The sequence below is a fragment of the Mustelus asterias genome, chromosome 19 (assembly GCF_964213995.1).
Source record: "Mustelus asterias chromosome 19, sMusAst1.hap1.1, whole genome shotgun sequence".
Classification (NCBI taxonomy): domain Eukaryota; kingdom Metazoa; phylum Chordata; class Chondrichthyes; order Carcharhiniformes; family Triakidae; genus Mustelus; species Mustelus asterias.
Genome location: NC_135819.1, coordinates 7896722 through 7920496, shown reverse-complemented (window position 1 = coordinate 7920496; position 23775 = coordinate 7896722). Strand labels below are relative to the sequence as shown.

Below are 23775 nucleotides of genomic sequence, written 5' to 3'. Positions count from 1 at the left end.
ACTTGGCACATCCTAATCTGACTCGGTGTGAGATTTGTTTGATAATGTTCTTGTGGAATTCCTTGAGACATTTTACTCTGTTTAAGGTGCTGTATAAATGCAAGCTATTGTTGTAGTTCACTTCTTTAGACACTGCCCTGCTGAGTGGAGCTCAATGTCTACATTCACTGCAGATACCTCACGCCAAATTCCACCAATCATCTCCCCACTTTGAGAATTGGACATGTCAGCCTGAATGGATTGCTGTTCTGCAAATCCCAAACTGGACAATTGGGATATATCATCATCCACGTGTGACAGAGTCTTAACATTTATTTATTTATTAGTCACAATTAAGGCTTACATGACGCTGCAATGAAGTCACTGTGAAATTCCCCTAGTCGCCACACTCCGGCGCCTGCTCGGGTCAATGCACCCTAACCAGTCTTTCAGACTGTGGGAGGAAACCCACACAGACACGGGGAGAATGTGCAGACTCCACACACACACACACACACACACACACACACACACACACACACACACACACACACACAGTGACCCAAGCCGGGAATCGAGCCCAGGTCCCTGGCGCTGTGAGGCAGCAGTGCGAACCACTGTGCCACCGTGCCGCCTCTCAAAAGAGTCAAAAACAAACCTTCAAACCGAACAGGAAAGCTACTCTCGACGTCACCGCTGTTAATACCCAATGTCATGTCGGGAACCCCTCACAAATCCTGGCATCTTGGGGAGACTCTTTGGTCACACATTCCAAACACTTCCCCAGAGCTGAGCTCCCCAGAGGTAAACCGTGCGATCGTTGGAGTGAATATTTCGAGTTAGCAAGCTGAAATAACTCGCTCAGCAGAAACAGCGACGTGACGGACGGAATTCCCGAGGCACTGTCCTGATAGGCTGGCATCAGCAAGACACAAAGGTGCTGTTTGTGGGTCGCAGTTTGAAAGCTGCATTGATTACACCCCCACCTTCTCTCCAGCTTTCAGACACAGCGTATCAAAGCTAATCCCTTTACTCTTGTTATCTGCAGGACCTGGTACTGCCCTCACATAAACAAGCACTGTCCTTTGCGGCACTGATTGATGGATACTCACGCCTGACCACTGACTCACACCACTACCTGTGTCATGAGGTCGCTTCTCCACGGGTTGTGCTGAGCATCACCAGCGGCATCCATGGGCCAATGCAGTAAGTATCGGAGTGCATGAAAATCCTGATCTGTCTGTGGAAAATGTTTGCATGTCTTCATTGTGGGATGTTAGTACTGGGCCATAGAAACCTTTTCATTTCAACCACTGAGTATCAACATCTCTTTTCATTGCCCCATCAAACACTCCCAGGACAGGTACAGCACGGGGTGCGATACAGAGTAAAGCTCCCCCTACACTGTCCCCCATCAAACACTCCCAGGACAGGTACAGCACGGGGTTAGATACAGAGTAAAGCTCCCTCTACACTGTCCCCCATCAAACACTTCCAGGGCAGGTGCAGCACGGGGTCAGATACAGAGTAAAGCTCCCTCTACACTGTCCCCAGCAAACACTCCCATGACAGGTACAGCACGGGGTTAGATACAGAGTAAAGCTCCCTCTACACTGTCCCCAGCAAACACTCCCAGGACAGGTACAGCACGGGGTTAGATACAGAGTAAAGCTCCCTCTACACTGTCCCCATCAAACACTCCCAGGATAGCTACAGCACGGGGTTAGATACAGAGTAAAGCTCCCTCTACACTGTCCCCCATCAAACACTCCCAGGATAGCTACAGCACGGGGTTAGATACAGAGTAAAGCTCCCTCTACACTGTCCTGAAAATATATCTGGCTGCTAACCACAGAAGAGCAGCTCTCCTGCAACGTTGTCGTTTTTTGCATTTCTAATGATTGTCAACTCTGCAGAATCTTTTAAAAGTAATGTTCAGGATGTGGAGAGTGCCCTCAGCCGTTGTACTCAGGGTAGTGACTCAGACTGAGATGCAGTCAGTTGGACTCGCCAGTGGAGGGGGGGGTGCAGTTCTCTACCCATTGGAAAAATTCCCATTGGATTTATCTGACCATCTGTTCTGGTTCAGACCCACAGACAGCAGATTCATTACCCTGGCAGGATGTAATCCTGGGTGCATTGAAATGTGAGTTTAGTTCCAAAGCCAGAATGGGTCTACGCTCACTAGAACTGGATTCAGACTTTGCAAACTGATCTCACTTGGGGTTCTCACCATCCAAGGGCTTGTGACTGGCATGTGTCCCTCTGGAACGGACTGAACGCTGAGGTGAGAAGGTGCCAGTCACCCAATTCAATCGACAGCTCTGTTCACTGAACCACCGACTCCGCACAACGCTCTCCTCGCTCTTCCTGTTGTGATTCCTGTTCCCAATTTTCCTGAATGTTTCTTTCCAATAACCCATTGCAATATTGCACAGTGAGAAACCCGGGGCAAAGCAGAATCCGTAAGGAATGGAATTTACTTTGAACAGAAAACCCGTTCCACTCTCCATTTCCATCTCAAAAAAAACTCAAAATGAGTTGGAAATGCTCAGAAACGGAAGGAATCTTTTGTGTACATCGATTCGGAGAAATACCGCACTCTTGTTTGAACCCTTCACCCTGGAGACGATTTACTCCCACTTTATCCTCCCCATCTCTGTTTTTTATTCATCCATGGGACGTGGGCGTCGCTGGCTCGGCCAGAATTTATTGCCCATCCCTAATTGCCCTCGAGAAGGTGGTGGGGTGAGCTGCCTTCTTGAATGGCTGCAATCCCTGTGGTGTAGGTACACCCACAATGCTGTTAGGGAGGGAGTTCCAGGATTTTGATCCAGTGACAATGAAGGAACAGCCAATATATTTCCAAGTCCGGATGGTGCGTGGCTTGGAGGGGAACCTCCAGGTGGTGGCGTCCCCATGTGTCTGCTGCCCTGGAACTATGTAAGGGTATAGAGGGGTGCTTGTATGATACGGGATGATGTGGCACAGCTTGCTGCGGTACGTGAAACGCTTTGGGACAGTTACACAGGTGCTGGTTGGCCTCACCGGTTATTATGCATGCGGCGGTCAGCTTCGGCAGGCTGTTCGGCTGTGGAGAGTATCACAGTCAAACCTAGCATTGGCTCGCTCTCAGCATGGAGAGATAGGAACCTCCCGTCCGGATCTCTGGACAGTGAACCGACACCGATTTCCACCTCCCCCTCGGCCTGTCACTCTGACTTCTCACTCAACCGAGGATCTCTGACACGGCAGCAAACCTCTCCACTGAGGAGGAAGCCCGTTTCATTGGCATTGACAACTCTTCCGTCGTTTTATCCCTTGTATATCTGAGATATAAAATAGAACATTCAACCTTACCTTCCTCTCTTCCCACAGGCCGCACTATGTCACTAGTAAGCTCCGGCGAGAGGAGAACAAGGATGGGCTGTACGTGCTGCGATGGAGTGCGTTAGACTTCAATAAGATTATCATGACTGTCGTTAGCAAGGAAAAGTCTGAGGTTTGTGAGGCCCTCACTCGATAATTGAAACGTAGTGTGCCGCCTGGGAGTGTGTGTGTGTGACAACATGGAAATGTTGACAGTGTTTCACCCTCTCTCTCTCTCCCAGGTGTAATTGCTGCTCTGCACATTGTGTCTGCTTGGATTAAAATTTTTTTCACAGAATTTCATAGAATCCCAACAGTACAGGAGGAGCCATTTGGCCCATCGGAGTCTGTACTGACCACAATCCCACCCAGGCCCTCTCCCCGTAACCCTATCCCCGTATTTACCCTCCTAATTCCACCTGACACTAAGGGGCAATTTAGCACGGCCAATCAACCAAACCCGCAGATCTTTAGAGCGTGGGAGGAAGCCGGACTGTCCGGAGGAAACCCACGCAGACACGGGGAGAACGTGCAAACACCGCACGGACAGTGACCCCCAGAGTGGAATCAGCCCCTGGTGCTGTGCCACTGTGCCGCCCATATTAGAGGGAGGTTCAGCAATGCTCGAAACCACCTCCTCCTGTCCCAGCTGGGGAAGTGCTCAGCAGGTCAGACAGAGCGAGAGTGAGGAGGATGGAAAGCACTGGCTGGTCTGTGAGGTGTATTAGACCCAGCGCCACGCTCGGTACACGCGCGACTGAGATCACGCGCAAACATTGAAATAAAGACCATCTTCACTGTCAGAAATTCAGCCCGCTCCAACCAAACTAACTGAGTGATATCAATGGGCAACTGGTTTGTTGTCCTTGGGATCCTCTCAGCAGCTGGTGCTCAAGGATAATGGTGGTTCTGGGCTGGGGAATCACGCTGTCCCACATGTCGAAATTCACAGGATTCAAAGCACCCTGTGGCACACCCTCCTTCTCAGCACCATGTGCACTGCTTCATGTGTCGGTAATTCCACGCATAGGCTAACACAACAAATTCACTTCATCCCAGTGCTTCCAAAGGACTCTGTTCAAGAACGAAATGTCCACTTGATTGTTTGATCCGATAATAATGTGGCAGCAGTGTGCTGAAGGCAGCAGAGCTGAGGACTGCTTACTCGACAGTAGTGCTGGGCGCAAGGCCAGATATTGCTAATGGCCTTGCTTTTAAAGTTTAATGTCAAATGGGGTCTCTTCCAAATGGTGTTTGCTGCTTCTCTATTCCTCTTGTAAAAAGGCTCTCAGTATTAATGGAGACGGGATTGAAAGACAAGCTGTTAAAAGCCCCAAAGGTTTCACTGCCTTACCACCAGCTCGCTAATCAATGTCTCAGAACGAAAGGATTCTTTATCAGCAAGCTTCATGAACATTTTGTTGTGGGTCCCCAGGGTTTTGTTCATATCTTTATCTGTTATTTTGGGCCTAATTAGCTGCGCTTCTGGGCTTCTCGCTTCAATTTGAAAAGCCCTTCCCTTGCTGCGCATTGTCTACTCTGTCAAACAAGGATAGGTACTGCACTGTGACCATATCTCAGCCAAAATCTTTCATGGGATAGTATCTTGACACAATGCTGACACTTCATCACTGTATACTGTTCCTTATTAACATTCTTCCTTCAGTTCGCCTGCCCGGGGGCATTGCTGCAGGCCGGGCCCGGGGGCAGTGCTGCAGGCTGGGCCCGGGGGACGGTGCTGCAGGCTGGGCCCGGGGGCAGTGCTGCAGGCTGGGCCCGGGGGACGGTGCTGCAGGCTGGGCCCGGGGGCAGTGCTGCAGGCTGGGCCCGGGGGCGGTGCTGCAGGCTGGGCCCGGGGGCAGTGCTGCAGGCTGGGCCCGGGGGCGGTGCTGCAGGCTGGGCCCGGGGGCGGTGCTGCAGGCTGGGCCCGGGGGACGGTGCTGCAGGCTGGGCCCGGGGGCAGTGCTGCAGGCTGGGCCCGGGGGCGGTGCTGCAGGCTGGGCCCGGGGGCGGTGCTGCAGGCTGGGCCCGGGGGCAGTGCTGCAGGCTGGGCCCGGGGGCGGTGCTGCAGGCTGGGCCCGGGGGCGGTGCTGCAGGCTGGGCCCGGGGGCGGTGCTGCAGGCTGGGCCCTGGGGCGGTGCTGCAGGCTGGGCCCGGGGGCAGTGCTGCAGGATGGGCCCTGGGGGCAGTGCTGCAGGCTGGGCCCTGGGGGCAGTGCTGCAGGCTGGGCCCTGGGGGCATTGCTGCAGGCTGGGCCCTGGGGGCATTGCTGCAGGCTGGGCCCTGGGGGCATTGCTGCAGGCTGGGCCCTGGGGGCATTGCTGCAGGCTGGGCCCTGGGGGCATTGCTGCAGGCTGGGCCCTGGGGGCATTGCTGCAGGCTGGGCCCTGGGGGCATTGCTGCAGGCTGGGCCCTGGGGGCATTGCTGCAGGCTGGGCCCTGGGGGCATTGCTGCAGGCTGGGCCCTGGGGGCATTGCTGCAGGCTGGGCCCTGGGGGCATTGCTGCAGGCTGGGCCCTGGGGGCATTGCTGCAGGCTGGGCCCTGGGGGCATTGCTGCAGGCTGGGCCCTGGGGGCATTGCTGCAGGCTGGGCCCTGGGGGCATTGCTGCAGGCTGGGCCCTGGGGGCATTGCTGCAGGCTGGGCCCTGGGGGCATTGCTGCAGGCTGGGCCCTGGGGGCATTGCTGCAGGCTGGGCCCTGGGGGCATTGCTGCAGGCTGGGCCCAGGGGCCGGCTGCAGGCTGGGCCCTGGGTATTGCTGCAGGCTTGGCCGGGGGCATTGCTGCAGGCTGGGTCCGGGGGCGGTGCTGTAGGCCGTTGCCCCGGGTGCTGCTGTTGCGGGCCGGGCGCTGCTGTTGCGGGCCGGGCGCTGCTGTTGCGGGCCGGGCGCTGCTGTTGCGGGCCGGGCGCTGCTGTTGCGGGCCGGGCGCTGCTGTTGCGGGCCGGGCGCTGCTGTTGCGGGCCGGGCCCGGGGGCGCTGCTGTTGCGGGCCGGGCCCCGGGCGCTGCTGTGGGCTGGGCTTGGAAGGGCCAGTAAAATGCCCATCTAAGCTAACCCCGTTTGCCTGCATTTGGCCCATGTCCCTGTAAACCTTTCCTACCCATGTATCTGTCCAAATGCCTTTTAAATGTTGTCAATGTCCCTGCCTCAACCACTTCATTCCACATACGTACCACCCTCTGTGTGAAAAAATTGCTCCTCGAGTTCCCATTAATTCTTTCCCCCCTGAACCTCAAACCCTGCCCTCTCGTTCTCGATTCCCCAAGCCTGGGAAAAAGACCGTGTGCATTCGCCATATCCATGCCTCTCATGATCGAATACACCTCTAGAAGATTTTTGAGTTCCCCGCACGATCTCTTGAATCCTGTGCAATCTAAATATCACTTGTGAATTTTAATTGTTCAGAGTGGTTTGCTTGACAGAAGCATCTCAGAGAGAGGGGAATTACAGTTTCCTCTCTCAAAGGGGAAGGATGTGTTTGTGTCTGTACATGTGTTTTCTTGTCCAGCACTGACTCTTGCTGTGTTTCACTTTCAGTACGGCCCTGGGGGGTTTCAGGACATGAAGCAGTTTCAGATTGAGAGGAAGGCACCGGATGCATACGTGCTGCAGGGTTGGCAGCGTTCCTTCCCCAGCGTCAAGGAGCTGCTCGAGAGCCTGAAGGGTTGTGTGCTCAAATCCGGAAACGAGAGCTACATCGTCAAGAGGTGTTGTCCACCTCTTCCACACGGTAAACAACATCACAGGCACAACAAGATCCTTCAGAAATGTCTTTGATTTATAGTTTATTCCTCGATCCCTGCATCGGACCTGGGAGGGCACTGCCAGGGCTGCTGTGGCATTGGGTGGGGGGGGGAGTGACTCTCATCCTTTTCCTTTTTGACTAGCCCCAAAGGGGTGTTAGTATTGATATCAAAGCAGTAGCTGTGTCCATGTAGCTTCTTTCACATTCCAGCGTGTTTGTGACGCAGTCTAACTGAGGAAAGCCCCTTTCTCGTTCCACTCTGTTCCTCTCACCTTCCTTCAGATTGCTCTGGGCAATGTTTAGCTTGTCTACCTCCAGCACACTCACTGGACACCGGCACGCGCTGAGTTCCCAATCTCACATTATGACTGTTGTCATACTCTCAGCTCACACTCGCGTGCTCTCCCTGTACGTCTGCTGTTCGCCAACTGAATCATTCATTTTGAGGGTGGCACAGTGGGTTAGCACTGCCGCCTCACAGCGCCAGGGACCCGGATTTGATTCACTGTCTGGGGGGGGGGGGGGGGGGGGGGGGGCGGCGGGGGGGGGGGGGGGGACTGACTGAAGCTCCTTGACAAACTGTGATCTCCTTTGACTTTCAGAATTCTCCAATTTGCTGGTGACGCGGAATGTGAAAGATAGTGAATTGCGGCCGCTGACAGCTCAGCTAAACCTGAGCCAGCTCAGCTTCCACCAGATAAGGAAGGAGGAGATCATTCAGGTGCGTTTTTGCTTCATACTGAGAGAGGGGTTTGTAATTGTACATGATGCTGTCCGAGATCTACCCTTTCCCCCTTCAGGGTCTATTCTCCGAGGGGCAGATTGACAGGATGTCTGATATTATGTCCTCATCCTTTATAAAGTCTATCCTTTTATCTGCTGCACGGTGGCACAGTGGTTAGCACTGCTGCCTCACAGTGCCAGGGACCCGGATTTGATTCACTGTCTGTGCGGAGTCTGCACGTTCTCCCCGTGTCTGCGTGGGTTTCCTCCGGGTGCTCCAGTTTCCTCCCACAGTCCAAAGATGTGTGAGTTGATTTGGCCGTGCTAAATTGACGCTAGTGTCAGGGGGACTAGCGGGGTAAATGCATGGGGTTATGGGGATAGGGGCTGGGTGGGATTGTGGTCGGTGCAGACTCGATGGGCCGAATGGCCTCCTTCTGCACTGTCGGGATTCTATGATCCCACAGTGACTCCTCACTGGACAGAAACCTCAAAAGGGAATATGATTTTAAAAGTGCCGTTGTAACAATGGATGAGAAAGATTATTTAACCCAACCTTTTCTAGCCATCTGCAATGTCCCTACAACCTCTCTGCCGGAACATCCACTTCTTCCCATTTCTTTTTAACCTTTCCAAGATGTTCTTTACTTCCTCCAAGCAAACATAATCCCTGCCGTCAACCCCATAACACAAGAGGTTAAACTTGAGTCTGCCTTTTATCTACCATGTACACTGACTCCTATTTCCCTTCCGTGCTCCCTTCAGAAGTTGCAAAGCCTGTTGTTCCAGTGTTCCCACATTTCACAAACACCTCTCACTCGATCCAGCCCACTGGCAATCTTTCTTTTTCGAAAGTGTTTCTGAAAGAAATACAAGGAACTCTGGGCCAAAGTCCTGCATCAATGCTTCATGGTGTTTGTGTGAATTTTGTTTCAGTGTTGTGGTAAAAATAGTGATGAAGGCTTTTGAGGGAATGCACTGGGGGTTTGTACACTGGATTTTGAGGGGAGTACACTGGGTTTGTACACTGGATTTTGAGGGGAGTACACTGGATTTTGAGGGGAGTACACTGGGTTTGTACACTGGTTTTTGAGGGGAGTACACGGGGTTTGTACACTGGTTTTTGAGGGGAGTACACGGGGTTTGTACACTGGTTTTTGAGGGGAGTACACGGGGTTTGTACACTGGTTTTTGAGGGGAGTACACGGGGTTTGTACACTGGTTTTTGAGGGGAGTACACGGGGTTTGTACACTGGTTTTTGAGGGGAGTACACGGGGTTTGTACACTGGTTTTTGAGAAGGATTGCACTGGGTTTGCACACTCGATTTTGAGAGGATGACACTGGGTTTTTACACTGGTTTCCTCAGATGAATGCAGGGTCAGGAAGATGTTTACTCGGTGCTGTCGTGTCTGTGGTTTGACTCCTGGTTCAGTGATAATGCCCTGGTTGATGTTCAGCACGCAATCCTTTGTAGAAAGAATGCTGTTGTGTTTTGTGGTCAAAGCTATTTTCCTTTAGTGTTTTAGAGAAGAAACATTAGAATCATGCTCTGTGGTCACTCTCATTCCAGAATGTTGTCTTTTTCCTTTATCATCTCTCGGATTTTCTCCTCTCTTTCCCAGCTGAAGTCATTGAGTCCTTCCTGCAGTCCAGCTCCACGGAGCCAGTCAGCCTCAAACAACCCTTCCCAAGTTCACATTCTGCATGTGCAGCTCTGGTGCTGAGAGCCACCAAGCTGTTTGACTGCAGGTGGCAGTGCAGCTGAGCCTAGTTGGCACTCATCAATCAGGATTAATGAGTGCCGTGCTCCTGGTGTGTTTCTACTCCCTAATCCATCAGATTTTGGGTCTGTAGTAACCCCGCTGTTGTCACTTCAACTGAGCCTCACACACAGAAACATAGAAATCAGGTGCAGGGGTAGGCCATTCGACCCGTCAAGTCTGCACCACCATTCAATATGATCAGGGCTGATCCTGCACTTCCAGTATCCCACTCCCACTTTCTCTCCGTACCCCTTGATCCCTTTAGCCACAAGGGCCACGTCCAGCTCCCTCTTGAACCTATCGAACGAACTGGCCCCAACAGCTTTCTGTGGCCGAGAATTCCACAGGTTCACAACTCTCCGAGTGAAGAAGTTCTTCCTCATCTCAGTCCTAAATACAAAGAACAATACAGCACAGGAACAGGCCCTTCGGCCCTCCAAGCCCGTGCCGCTCCCTGGTCCAACTAGACCATTCTTTTGTATCCCTCCATTCCCACTCTGTTCATGTGGCTATCTAGATAAGTCTTAAACTTTCCCAGTGTGTCCGCCTCCACCACCTTGCCTGGCAGCGCATTCCAGGCCCCCACCACCCTCAAATGGCTTACCCCTTATTCTCAGACTGTGACCCCTAGTTCTGGACTTCCCCAACATGGGGAACATTCTTCCCACATCTAGCCTGTCCAGTCCCATCAGGATTTTATATGTTTCTATGAGATCCCCTCTCATTCTTCTAGATTCCAGTGGGTACAAGCACAGTCGATCCAGTCTCTCTTCATGTGTCAGTCCTGCCAATTCCAGGGATCAGTCTGGTGAACCTTCGCCGGACCCCCTCAGTAGCAAGAATGTCCTACCTCGGACTGGGAGGCCACACGGCCTTGAGATTGTACTCCTAGTCTGTAATTTTATTACGTGGGTCGCACGGTGAGGAGCTGGCCTTCTTGCTGCAGTTAGGGTCAGCAACGATGGAAGTGGCGGTTTCTCAAGCAGAGGAATTGGGGTGGGGGGGGGGGGGCTGGAGCTGCCACGACTCATCGAAAGGTACCTTGGACTCGTTGGAGCAAGGTGCGTCAGTGTGACCTGTGGTTTGGTTATTGGGTATGAACATTGTAATCGATTTAATCTGACTTTGTAACGAGCAGTGATGGAGGGCCATGTATTTCTTTAGGTTATTTTCTTTCCTCTCTGAGCCCTCCACAGCCCGCGCTGTTTCCCAACCTGGGACCTGCTTGCATAGCTGTCCATGCTGCCCTTCCTGTCTGTGCAGAGCCTGCATGTTCTCCCCGTGTCTGCGTGGGTTTCCTCCGGGCGCTCCAGTTTCCTCCCACAGTCTGAAAGACGTGCTGGTTAGGGTGGATTGGCACTGCTAAATTCTCCCTCAGTGTTACCCAAACAGGCGCCGGAGTGTGGCAACTGGGGGATTTTCACAGTAACTTCATTGCAGTGTTAATGTAAGCCTACTTGTGACACTAATAAATGCACTTAAAAAGACTTCCATTGGGCCCAGTGAGTTTGATGCCCAGAGCACAGTCCCATTTGCAAACATCACATTCAAACAGTGATGACTTGAGCTTCAGCTGAAGACCTGATTCCACGACAGTGAATCAAGTCAGAGGACAGAATTCTGCTGATCCTGTAGGAATCCCTCGTGTTGGAATCTGGAGAACAAAGTAGAAATGTGTGGAGGTGGCTGTCTCAACACGTGGTGTGCATCAGCTGCGCCCTCGCTGGACAGTGAGCGTTCCGGACAGCAGCCACCATCATCACTAACGTTGATTTCTGTCTGCAGGAGCACCACCTGGGCCGGGGAACCAGGATGAATATCTACGCTGGCCGCTTCTGTGAAGGTGACACTGAGGAGGAAGAAGAAATGGACTCTTCCAGTTTAGCGTGCCACAGTGAAGCGAGGGACATCCGTGTGGTGTTGAAAGTGCTGGATCCGAGCCACAGGGATATTGCACTGGTGAGGACAGAAAGCAACCTGTGACAGTCGGGAACGGCATCAATAGTCGGTCAAACCCCGTATGGGGCCTGTGTGCGATTGAAAGAAAGAAATGCTTTCATTTCTGTCGTGCCTTTTCACAACCTCCGGACGTACTGACACACTTTTCAGTCAATGCAGTAATACTGAAATGGCATCACTGCTGTAAATAGAAAATGTGTCAACCAATTTACACGCAGCAAGCTCCGACAAGCAGCAGTGTGACTATCAACTCCACTGTTCCCCTTTAAATGATGCTATGCAACCTTTTACACCCATCAGCTCGGCCTTGGCTTAATCCCTCAATGGCCACCTCTGACAGCATGGCACTCCCTCAGTACTGACCCTCTGACAGTGCGGCACTCCCTCAGCACTGACCCTCTGACAGTGCGGCACTCCCTCAGTACTGACCCTCTGACAGTGCGGCACTCCCTCAGCACTGACCCTCTGACAGTGCGGCACTCCCTCAGTACTGACCCTCTGACAGCATGGCACTCCCTCAGTACTGACCCTCTGACAGCATGGCACTCCCTCAGTACTGACCCTCTGACAGTGCGGCACTCCCTCAGTACTGACCCTCTGACAGTGCGGCACTCCCTCAGCACTGACCCTCTGACAGTGCGGCACTCCCTCAGTACTGACCCTCTGACAGTGCGGCACTCCCTCAGTACTGACCCTCTGACAGTGCGGCACTCCCTCAGTACTGACCCTCTGACAGTGCGGCACTCCCTCAGCACTGACCCTCTGACAGTGCGGCACTCCCTCAGTACTGACCCTCTGACAGTGCAGCACTCCCTCAGTACTGACCCTCTGACAGCATGGCACTCCCTCAGTACTGACCCTCTGACAATGTGGCACTCCCTCTGTACTGACCCTCTGACAGTGCGGCACTCCCTCAATACTGACCCTCTGACAGTGCGGCACTCCCTCAGCCCTGACCCTCTGACAGTGCGGCACTCCCTCAGCACTGACCCTCTGACAGCATGGCACTCCCTCAGCACTGACCCTCTGACAGTGCGGCACTCCCTCAGTACTGACCCTCTGACAGTGCGGCACTCCCTCAGTACTGACTCTCTGACAGTGCAGCACTCCCTCAGTACTGACCCTCTGACAGTGCGGCACTCCCTCAGTACTGACTCTCTGACAGTGCGGCACTCCCTCAGTACTGACTCTCTGACAGTGCGGCACTCCCTCAGCACTGACGCTCTGACAGTGCGGCACTCCCTCAACACTGACCCTCTGACAGTGCGGCACTCCCTCAGTACTGACCCTCTGAGAGCGCGGCACTCCCTCAGTACTGACCCTCTGACAGTGCAGCACTCCCTCAGTACTGACCCTCTGACAGTGCGGCACTCCCTCAGTACTGACCCTCTGACAGTGCGGCACTGACCCTCTGACAGTGCAGCACTCCCTCAACACTGACCCTCTGACAGTGCAGCACTCCCTCAACACTGACCCTCTGATAGCGCGGCACTCCCTCAGTACCGCACTGCAATGTCAGTTTAGATGATGTGTGCCCGTCCCTGGGGGTGTTAAACCCATGACCTTTTGCCTCCGAGGTGAAAATGTTCCCCGCCGAACTCCGGTTGACTGAGCTCTCTTGTGGTGACCCAACAAGAGGCAGCATTGAAGGTGTCACTTCAGTGGGAGAGAGAGGTTTAACAATGCGGGTTGACAGAAAGAGACTGGGGGAGTTGGCACGCCAGCGAGGACTCTGCTTAGGAGCTGTGGAGGGATTGAAGAGCCACATCTTTCAGTAATAATTTGCTCAGTGGGGTGGGAGGGGCAGAAAGTTGCTGTTTAAAATGCTGAGGCTGAGAGTGTGAAGGTGTGTCCTGCTGACTGGCCTGGCTTTCTATCTGACCAGCTGATGTGATTCGGATTGTTGTGCCTTGCTTTATAACGGGTTTTGATAATCTAGTGTTTGTGTGTGTGTGTGTGTGTGTGTGTACTCAGCAGACAGGGGATGCGAACAGGCCTTGCTGTTGATCAATGAGGATAAGGTTTGTGGTGCTGCGGCCTGTCCGAGCGCTCTCAGTTTAACTTGCAGGGTGTCACTCACTCTCCTTGCTGTTTGGGCATGTGTTGATTGATCTGCTCACTCTTCTTGTTTGTTTTTGCAGGCTTTCTTTGAGCTGGCCAGTCTGATGAGTCAGATCTCTCACGCTCACCTGGCTTTCGTTCATGGAGTCTGTGTGCGTGGCTCAGAAAGTAATTCAAAACTCTCTCATTCTTTAAAATGTCAATGTTTAATCTTGTGATTGTTTGTACGATGGTGCCAAAACCCCAGATAGTTTCTCTGTGACTGTTCATCCTCAGCGATGGGTCATTGGAACATTTCTGCTCCCGTTTCACACCCTCTTCTCAGCGATTCCCAAATGTTCAGCTCGGGATCTGTGCTGTGGAGACGGGGGCAGCAATGGAATACCGGCCAGGTCACTGAGGAGGCAGGAGAGATCAAATTCATGTGTTTACTTCCGCTGGCCGTCCTGAAGCCAATTCCCTGGGAGAGGCTGCAGCCCCAGTCCATGTGCCCTCTGATCCCTCAGCAAGGGAAGCATCCACTGGCCCGAACAGGATGCGGCTATTCGGCTTTTAACTGGAAATACCAGGAACTAATCCCATTCCTGGGGCACTCCCTGTGTCTTCAAATATTTATCTAGTATCCATTACAATTTATCCTGTGTGTTGAATTGAGGCAGAGTAGAGGCTCCCTCTGTGTTCAAGTCATACAAACACGTTAGCCCCTGCTTTTAACCAGGCTATAGAAATGGACATGGGAAACGGCTTGTATTCCTGGAGGGGAAAAGGAGCCAGGAAGAAGATGCAAATATTTGATGTGTTAAAGTTTTAAAGTTTATTTATTAGTGTCACAAGTAGGCTTACATTAACACCGCAATGAAGTTGCTGTGAAAATCCCCTCGTCGCCACATTCCGGTGCCTGTTCGGGTGACACTGAGGGAGAATTTAGCATGGCCAATGCACCCTAACCAGCACGTCTTTCGGACTGTGGGAGGAAACCGGAGCATCCGGAGGAAACCCAGGCAGACACGGGGAGAACATGCAAATTCCACACAGGCAATGACCCAAGCTGGGAATCGAACCCAGGTCCCTAGCGCTGTGAGGCAGCAGTGCTAACCGCTTTACCACCGTACAGGGATGTTGTGCAAAATTGCCACTTACTGTTATTAGTCATGTTTTTGTCTGTTCTGGGACCCTTGCTGTTTGTCATTTTCATAAATGACCTGGATGAGGAAGTGGAGGGATGGGTTGGTAAGTTTGCTGACGACACCAAGGTAGGTGGTGTTGTGGATAGTTTGGAGGGATGTCAGAAGTTGCAGCGAGACATAGATAGAATGCAAGACTGGGCGGAGAAGTGGCAGATGGACTTCAACCCGGATAAGTGTGTGGTGATCCATTTTGGCAGATCCAATGGGATGAAGCAGCAGTATAATATGAAGGGTACCATTCTTAGCAGTGTAGAGGATCAGAAGGACCTTGGGGTCCGGGTCCATAGGACTCTTAAATCGGCCTCGCAGGTGGAGGATGCGGTCAAGAAGGCGTACGGCGTACTGGCCTTCATTAATCGAGGGATTGAGTTTAGGAGTCGGGAGATAATGCTGCAGCTTTATAGGACCCTGATTAGACCCCACTTGGAGTACTGCGCGCAGTTCTGGTCACCTCATTACAGGAAAGATGTTGAAGCCATTGAAAGGGTGCAGAGGAGATTTACAAGGATGTTGCCTGGATTGGGGGGCATGCCTTATGAGGATAGGTTGAGGGAGCTTGGTCTCTTCTCCCTGGAGAGACGAAGGATGAGAGGTGACCTGATAGAGGTTTACAAGATGTTGAGAGGTCTGGATAGGGTAGACTCTCAGAGGCTATTTCCAAGGGCTGAAATGGTTGCTACGAGAGGACACAGGTTTAAGGTGCTGGGGGGTAGGTACAGAGGAGATGTCAGGGGTAAGTTTTTCACTCAGAGGGTGGTGGGTGAGTGGAATCGGCTGACGTCGGTGGTGGTGGAGGCAAACTCGTTGGGGTCTTTTAAGAGACTTCTGGATGAGTACATGGGATTTAATGGGATTGAGGGCTATAGATAGGCCTAGAGGTGGGGATGTGATCGGCGCAACTTGTGGGCCGAAGGGCCTGTTTGTGCTGTGGCGTTCTATGTTCTATGTTCTACTGCAACTAAAATAAACAGCCCGCCCGTCAACGCAGGTTTCCAGCGAAGCCAGCCCTGTGCCCCTGTGGTTCAGTATCACTGAGAGGATACTGACAGAGTACATTCTGTCATGCTACAGGTGTGATTCACAGTGCTCTGTTTTGCATGTTATTTTTGGACCCTGTTGACTGCTTTCTTACCCCTGGCCATTCAGTAAGCTCACTGTTTGACTAATGTTGATCAAAGCTTTCAACTTCTGCAATTAACACCTGACATGTCGTGTAGTTCTCACACTTCCGAGTGTCACATTGGGTTGCAACCCACTTTTCAAAGTCAGTCCATCTTGTTCTTCTGACTCATTGCCAAAATTTTGTAAGTGGTCACCCACAGCCTGGTTTTCATGTTGAACTGCCTTTACCCACAGGAGCTGTGCCTTTACGGGACGGGAAAGATTAAACACAGCTCCCTCATAACAGCCAGTCCCAACTAACATGGGACATGAAGAGGACAGGACTTGGAATGATTCGGGTCACTGTCTGTGCGGAGTCTGCACATTCTCCCCGTGTCTGCGTGGGTTTCCTCCGGGTGCTCCGGTTTCCTCCCACAGTCCCAAGATGTGCGGGTTAGGTGAATTGGCCGTGCTAAATTGCCCCTTAGTGTCAGGAGGATTAGAAGGGTAAATGCATGGGGGTAGGGCCTGGGTGGGATTGTGGTCGGTGCAGACTCGATGGGCTGAATGGCTTCTTTCTGCACTGTGTGGATTCTATCATTCTGTGAAAGACTCAGGCTATACTCTCCCAGCGTAATTCAAAAGGCTGTGATAGTGGTGGCCTTTCGTCAAGGACACTGGGTTACAAAGGGGAACAAGTGATGCCTCAGTCATCCAGAGCCTCGGTCAGACCCAGTCTCGAATATTGTCCAAAGATGTGCAGGTTAGATGGATTGGCCGTGATAAATGTGTGGGGTTTAGGGGATAGGGTGGGAGAGAGGACCTGGGTAAGATACTCTGTCAAACAGTCGGTGCAGACTCGATGGGCTGAATGGCCTGTTCCGCACTGTAGGGATTCTATAATTGTGCTCAGATCTGGGCTCCTCATGAAGGATATATTTGCATTGGAAGAGGACGCAGTGCAGATCCCCCAACACTTTAGAGGGTTCAGTAAGGACAATTGCACAAATTCCCTCACCGAAGACGGAGGGGTGATCTGATCATTGTGTTTGAGGTGTTGGGCTAAATACAGAGAAACTATTTCCCCTGGTGGGGGAATCGGGAGTAGCTCTTTTTTTTCATGAAAAATGTTGTTCGAGATGTGGAATTGTCCCACATCGAGGCGCGGGATGCTGAAGGGTCAGTGGAGTTTCTGAGACTGAGATCGATAGGTTTTGGGTGGGAAAGGGTTTGAGGATATGAAACATAGGCCGAGACAGAGGTCACTCACCATCTAATGGAACCGCAGAACCTCTTCAAAATCACCTCCAGCGTCATGTGAGTGCGGCTGTAAGGCCAGCGGCACCTCTCCCTCGTCCAAGAACAGGTTCAAAACGTTATAAACTCCAGCTTATAATGTTCCTCAGTTTGAAGGTTCATTTATTAGTGTCACAAGCAGGTTTAGAATAACATTGCAATGAAGTTACTGTGAAAATCCTCCAGTCGCCACACTCTGGCACCTGTTCAGGTCAATGCACCTAACTAGCGCGTCTTTCCGACTGTGGGAGGAAACCGGAGCACCCGGAGGATTTCCACCACACACACACTTCCCTCAGTGGCAGCTTCTCCACGCGTTACTGATCACACTGCCTATTTTTCTGGTGAGAGCTACAATTAGAATACACATCATTCCATACGTCTGGGAAGCTGTACGCTCTGCTTACTGTTCCTGTAGTGCCAACACGACAGGGTGTTTCCTCCTGTTTATGCAGCAAAACACACTATAGTTCTGGTCACCCTATTATAGAAAGGATATTATTAAACTAGAAAGAGTGCAGAAAATACTTGCTAGGATGCTACCGGAACTTGATGGTTTGAGTTATAAGGAGAGGCTGGATAGACTGGGACTGTTTTCTCTGGAGTATAGGAAGCTGAGGGGTGGGTGACCTTATAGAGGTTTATAAAATAACGAGGGGCACAGATCAGTTAGATAGTCAACATCTTTGCCCAAGTCTAAAACTAGAGGGCATAGATTTAAGGTGAGAAGGGAGAGATACAGAAGTGTCCAGAGGGGCAATTTTTTCACACAGAGGGTGGTGAGTGTCTGGAACGAGCTGCCAGAGGTAGTAGTAGAGGCGGGTACAATTTTGTCTTTTAAAAAGCATTTAGACAGTTACATGGGTACGGTGGGTATAGAGGGATATGGGCCAAATGCGGGCAATTGGGATTAGCTTAGTGGTAAAAACTGGGCGGCACGGACTAGTTGGGCCGAAGGGCCTGTTTCCATGCTGTAAACCTCTATGACTCTATAAAAACAACTGGTACAGGAATGGACTCAAATGGATTTAGAAAAGAAACCCCCACCAATTTGGTTCAAATTAATAAAATGCTGACACACAGAAGTCACTGCACTGAGTAATTCATTGCGTGTGCTTCACTGTGAAGGTACATCAAAACCTAGCAATTACAAACAGCTCGTATTCCAATCAAACCTTACTGCCAAAGGGTTTTTAGGAGGAATCAAAAAACTTCAGAGCATGCTGACGATTTTTCACTTTTCTGGCCTTTGTCTCTCTGTCTCTCTCTCCCTCTGTGTATCTCTCTTTCCCTCTGTCTCTCCCTCGCCCTCTGTCTTTCTCTCTCTCCCTCTGCCTGTCTCTGTCTCTCCCTCTGTGCCTCGCCTGCCCCTCGTCCCTCTCTCTGTTCCACCCTCACATCACAGGATAATAATCTCTCTCCTCCTATTGCAGATATAATTGTGGAGGAATATGTGGAGTTTGGTCCGCTGGATGTCTTGTTGCGGAAGGAGCGAGGGAAGCTGGGTCCCGAGTGGAGTTTGACTGTCATTCAGCAGCTTGCTAGTGCACTCAGCTATCTGGTACGCATCAATACATCTTGGCCCATTTCCCCGTGCACTCATTCACAACACACATCTGCTTTTATCTGTGTGTAAACACAATTGAAAAAGTAACTGCTGTATTTGTACTGAATATTTATCTACACCAGTGCAATTGCTGCACTTCAGGGCAATGAATACAGTTGAAATGTTGCTGCTTACTGTGTCCCATCAATGCCGGAAATGTCTCAGATGCTCCCCCCACTGTCTCAGTTTGGAAATGCACCAGCTGCGACCGAGCAAATGTTTCAGAATAGGCCAGTTGTGACACTCTGTGCTGTGTTGACACCTCCGTTTGTGGGTATTCAGGGTGCTATGATCGGTCCCTGTACCCTCCGATCAGGAGTTATTGTAGAAAGGGAAAAGTGATTTCTCACGCTGTCGTGGAGAATGCAGTTATTGGGAATGAGGGGAGAGGGCAGACATGTCGTGATCGTCTCCATGGGGAACAGGCACTTTCTGGGTTCATGCGTGAAGAATGAGTGAATAGACTAAAGGACGCTGGTGTTGATTGGTTCAGACCCCGGCCAGAGTCAGTGCCTTCAGGATAGAGATGACAGGCTTTTATTTCATTGCTTTAGGTAATGCAGTTACAGATTCCAGTGGGGATATTGGTCAATGACCTTACGGGTGACACAGTGGTCAGCACTGCTGCCTCACAGCGCCAGGGACCTGGGTTCGAATCCTGGCATGGGTCACTGTCTGTGTGGAGTTTGCACGTTCCCCCCATGTCTGCATGGGTTTCCTCCGGATGCTCCGGTTTCTTCCCACCCTCCAAAGATGTACGGGTTAGGTGGATTGGCCGTGCTAAATTGCTCCTTAATATCAGGGGGACTAGCTAGGGTAAATGCATGGGGTTATGGGGATAGGGCCTGGGTGGGACTGTGGTTGGGGCAGACTCAATGGGCTGAATGGCCTCTTTCTGCACTGTTGGGATTCTATAAGCAGGAGTTAGGGTGACGTTGAGTTTGGCCAGTGTTGTTTCTCACAGTTTGACCAGTATGTACATTCTCCTGTGTTTTGTTTTCAGGAGGACAAGAACATGGTGCATGGAAACATTTGCTGCAAGAATGTGCTGGTAGCGAGGAAAGGGCTAGAGGAGGGAAGCACCCCTTTCATCAAAGTCAGCGACCCCGGGATCAGTTTCACCGTCCTCAGTCGAGAAGGTCAGTGTGTGCTTTGTGTGCGTGTGGCTGGGCTGGGGCATGGGGAATTTCAGTTGTCAGGAACAGTGACTCATACTGAAAGCCACGCCTCCCATCTCCTCCCAGGTGAATTCCTGTTAAGACACGGGAAATGATTCCTTTCTTGCCTTCAGTCAGATCCCCGGTTTGTCTTCTGTAACCTCAGCGCTCCCCTGGTGCCAGATCACCTCTGATTCATCCTTTGTGTCATAGGAAGGGGCCACAGTTTGGTGCATTCAGCTCAAAGTGAGCCAGGAGAATACCGTGTATTGCCTCATAAAGATGTTACAGCAGCTGGGGATGCACTATAAATTCCAGCTAGATATTTGTATGTAAACATGTCGCACTGTAGTAACAGTCGCGTGCCAGTGATGGTGCTGTGGTGCCACCCAGCTATTTGATCTGTATTCATGAGGCTGGAACCGACTCTAGTTCTCTGCCTCTCAAATGGGTGTGTTTTTCGATTTAACTAGATTAACCATACAGATAATTCTAGAATACTAATTTATGACTTTGAAATGCAGACCAACTTAAATCTGTACGTTCTAGTTGAATAACATTCTTAACTTTGGCTCGCCTGATTTTCACTCCCTGCCTGCCACCCGGTGGGTGATTGTTTTAAAAGTTGGGTTTGGGACTTTGAGCTGTTTGATGATGGGCTTTGTGGAGAGGCGTTAATGAATTAGAGTCTAATTCACAGCAGATATTACTGAGCTGAAAAACCACGTGAGCATTCGTATTTTCTGTGCGAAACCTGGGGGCAGGTTTATGTTTATAAAGAGGTTTGATATTGGAACAGTGCGTTTAGTTTATACAACATCGTGGGTTTTTTTTCTTGTTTGTATTTGGTATAAGTTATTGCTAATTTTCCTTGTATGTGTTACCTGTATCCCACTGTGATTCAAATGGCTCTGGCAGTGAGTAACTGACCCAAGCAGGAAAGAGGGAGGACCATGCTGAGATCCTCAATCTGTGCCGAGTTAGCTTGCTGGTTTGGGGATGAACCATACAGGATCTCTCTCCCTGATCCCCTCTGCAAGTTATGACCCCACTGTGCCTTTAAGAAATGTAATTTTAAAATCATGTTCTCTGCAGTTTATAAAACAGCTTTGTTTGTATTCATTGTTGCCGAGTTAAGACCATAAGACATAGGAGCGGAAGTAAGGCCATTCGGCCCATCGAGTCCACTCCACCATTCAATCATGGTTGATTTCAACTCCATTTACCCGCTCTCTCCCCATAGCCCTTAATTCCTCGAGAAATCAAGAATTTATCAATTTCTGTCTTGAAGACGCTCAACGTCTCGGCCTCCACAGCCCTCTGTGGCAATGAATTCCACAGACCCACCACTCTCTGGCTGAAGAAATTTCTCCTCACCTCTGTTCTAAAGTGACTCCCTTTTATTCTAAGGCTGTGCCCCCGCGTCCTAGTCTCCCCTGTTAATGGAAACAACTTCCCTACGTCCATCCTATCTAAGCCGTTCATTATCTTGTAAGTTTCTATCAGATCTCCCCTCAACCTCCTAAACTCCAATGAATATAATCCCACGATCCTCAGACGTTCATCGTATGTCAGGCCTACCATTCCTGGGATCATCCGTGTGAATCTCCGCTGGACCCGCTCCAGTGCCAGTATGTCCTTCCTGAGGTGTGGGGCCCAAAATTGCTCACAGTACTCCAAATGGGGCCTAACCAGTGCTTTATAAAGCCTCAGAAGTACATCCCTGCTTTTGTATTCCAAGCCTCTTGAGATAAATGACAACATTACATTTGCTTTCTTAATTACGGACTCAACCTGCAAGTTTACCTTTAGAGAATCCTGGACTAGGACTCTCAAGTCCCTTTGCTTTTTAGCATTATGAATTTTGTCACCGTTTAGAAAATAGTCCATGCCTCTATTATTTTTTCCAAAGTGTACGACCTCGCACTTGCCCACGTTGAATTTCATCAGCCACTTCTTGGACCACTCTCCTAAACTGTCTAAATCTTTCTGCAGCCTCCCCACCTCCTCAATACTACCTGCCCCTCCACCTATCTTTGTCTGCTTAGATATCCTTTTATTGCTGTTTAAATGGGGTTTTGTTTATTTTTAATCTGGGCTTAATGCAATGTCCTTAAGTTTATGAGCCTTCGGGAGAAGAATAATTGACAAGTCAAGTGACAAGAGTTCCTTTACTTTCAGTTTTAGGCTGCTGTTTTAGTTAGAAGGTGTGTGGACGCCTGGCTGAAAGCAGTGTGTGTGTGTCCCTCTCTGTCAATAGAAATTCTGTTGTGTTGGAAGCAGTTTTTCTTGCCTTCCTGGAGTGAAAGCTTTGCTGTGAGTGATTTGCTGGTTAAAAGCTAAAGGCTAGCAGTGGCCTTATCTCTACCTCGAGGTCTGCTGGAAGTTACAAGGCTGGGAAGCCAGAGTTTCAATTCTATCCAAGAGACTAATTCACAGCAGGTATTGCTAAGCTGAAAAACCATATGAGCATTCGTATTTTCTGTGTGAAACCTGGGGCAGGTGTATGTTTATAAAGAGGTTTGTTGTGTTGGCACGGTATATTTAGTTAAAGTTATAAAATATCATGGGTTTTTTCCTTTTGTAATTGGTATAAGTCATTGCTAGTTTTCTTTGTGTTAACTGTATTCTTAAATAAACTTTGTTTGATAAAAGCTCCCTAGTGGGTCACTTGAATCATACCTGAAGTGAAACATTTCATGCTCACCCGCGCCAAATTCAAATTGCAAAACTTATGATCCAGGCGGACTTCACAAAATACCTTGGAGTTTCTGACCTGGATGCTCACGTAGTTGATATCTCTCATGTGGCTGAGTGTGAGATTTTATCTGATAAAACTTCCGTGAAGTGCCCTGGGTCATTTTACTGTGTTAAAGGTGCTGTGAGTAGCAGGTGTAGGTGTGTAAGGCAGGAGTTCAGAGAGAAACTGGAACTGACAGAAGACCCAGTGAGCTGTGTGTAAGCGTCAGTCACCCCCAGACTCCAGTCACCCCCAGACTCCAGTCACCCCCAGACTCCAGTCACCCCCAGACTCCAGTCACCCCCAGACTCCAGTCACCCCCAGACTCCAGTCACCCCCAGACTCCAGTCACCCCCAGACTCCAGTCACCCCCAGACTCCAGTCACCCCCAGACTCCAGTCACCCCCAGACTCCAGTCACCCCCAGACTCCAGTCACCCCCAGACTCCAGTCACCCCCAGACTCCAGTCACCCCCAGACTCCAGTCACCCCCAGACTCCAGTCACCCCCAGACTCCAGTCACCCCCAGACTCCAGTCACCCCCAGACTCCAGTCACCCCCAGACTCCAGTCACCCCCAGACTCCAGTCACCCCCAGACTCCAGTCACCCCCAGACTCCAGTCACCCCCAGACTCCAGTCACCCCCAGACTCCAGTCACCCCCAGACTCCAGTCACCCCCAGACTCCAGTCACCCCCAGACTCCAGTCACCCCCAGACTCCAGTCACCCCCAGACTCCAGTCACCCCCAGACTCCAGTCACCCCCAGACTCCAGTCACCCCCAGACTCCAGTCACCCCCAGACTCCAGTCACCCCCAGACTCCAGTCACCCCCAGACTCCAGTCACCCCCAGACTCCAGTCACCCCCAGACTCCAGTCACCCCCAGACTCCAGTCACCCCCAGACTCCAGTCACCCCCAGACTCCAGTCACCCCCAGACTCCAGTCACCCCCAGACTCCAGTCACCCCCAGACTCCAGTCACCCCCAGACTCCAGTCACCCCCAGACTCCAGTCACCCCCAGACTCCAGTCACCCCCAGACTCCAGTCACCCCCAGACTCCAGTCACCCCCAGACTCCAGTCACCCC

General features: G+C 51.2%; 1 protein-coding gene across 4 annotated transcripts in view; it reads left to right on the top strand.

The window, feature by feature from the left end:
• The window catches only part of LOC144507738 (non-receptor tyrosine-protein kinase TYK2-like), a 111895-nt gene that overhangs the window by 69854 nt on the left and 18266 nt on the right, over positions 1–23775 (top strand). For all 4 annotated transcript variants that reach the window (XM_078234994.1, XM_078234992.1, XM_078234993.1 and 1 more), the window contains exons 8-15: positions 1028–1185; positions 3358–3481; positions 6887–7079; positions 7697–7815; positions 11368–11541; positions 13683–13770; positions 18620–18747; positions 19796–19931. In XM_078234994.1, coding sequence (XP_078091120.1) covers positions 1028–1185; positions 3358–3481; positions 6887–7079; positions 7697–7815; positions 11368–11541; positions 13683–13770; positions 18620–18747; positions 19796–19931 — 1120 coding nt within the window. The remainder of the gene's footprint in view (positions 1–1027; positions 1186–3357; positions 3482–6886; positions 7080–7696; positions 7816–11367; positions 11542–13682; positions 13771–18619; positions 18748–19795; positions 19932–23775) is intronic.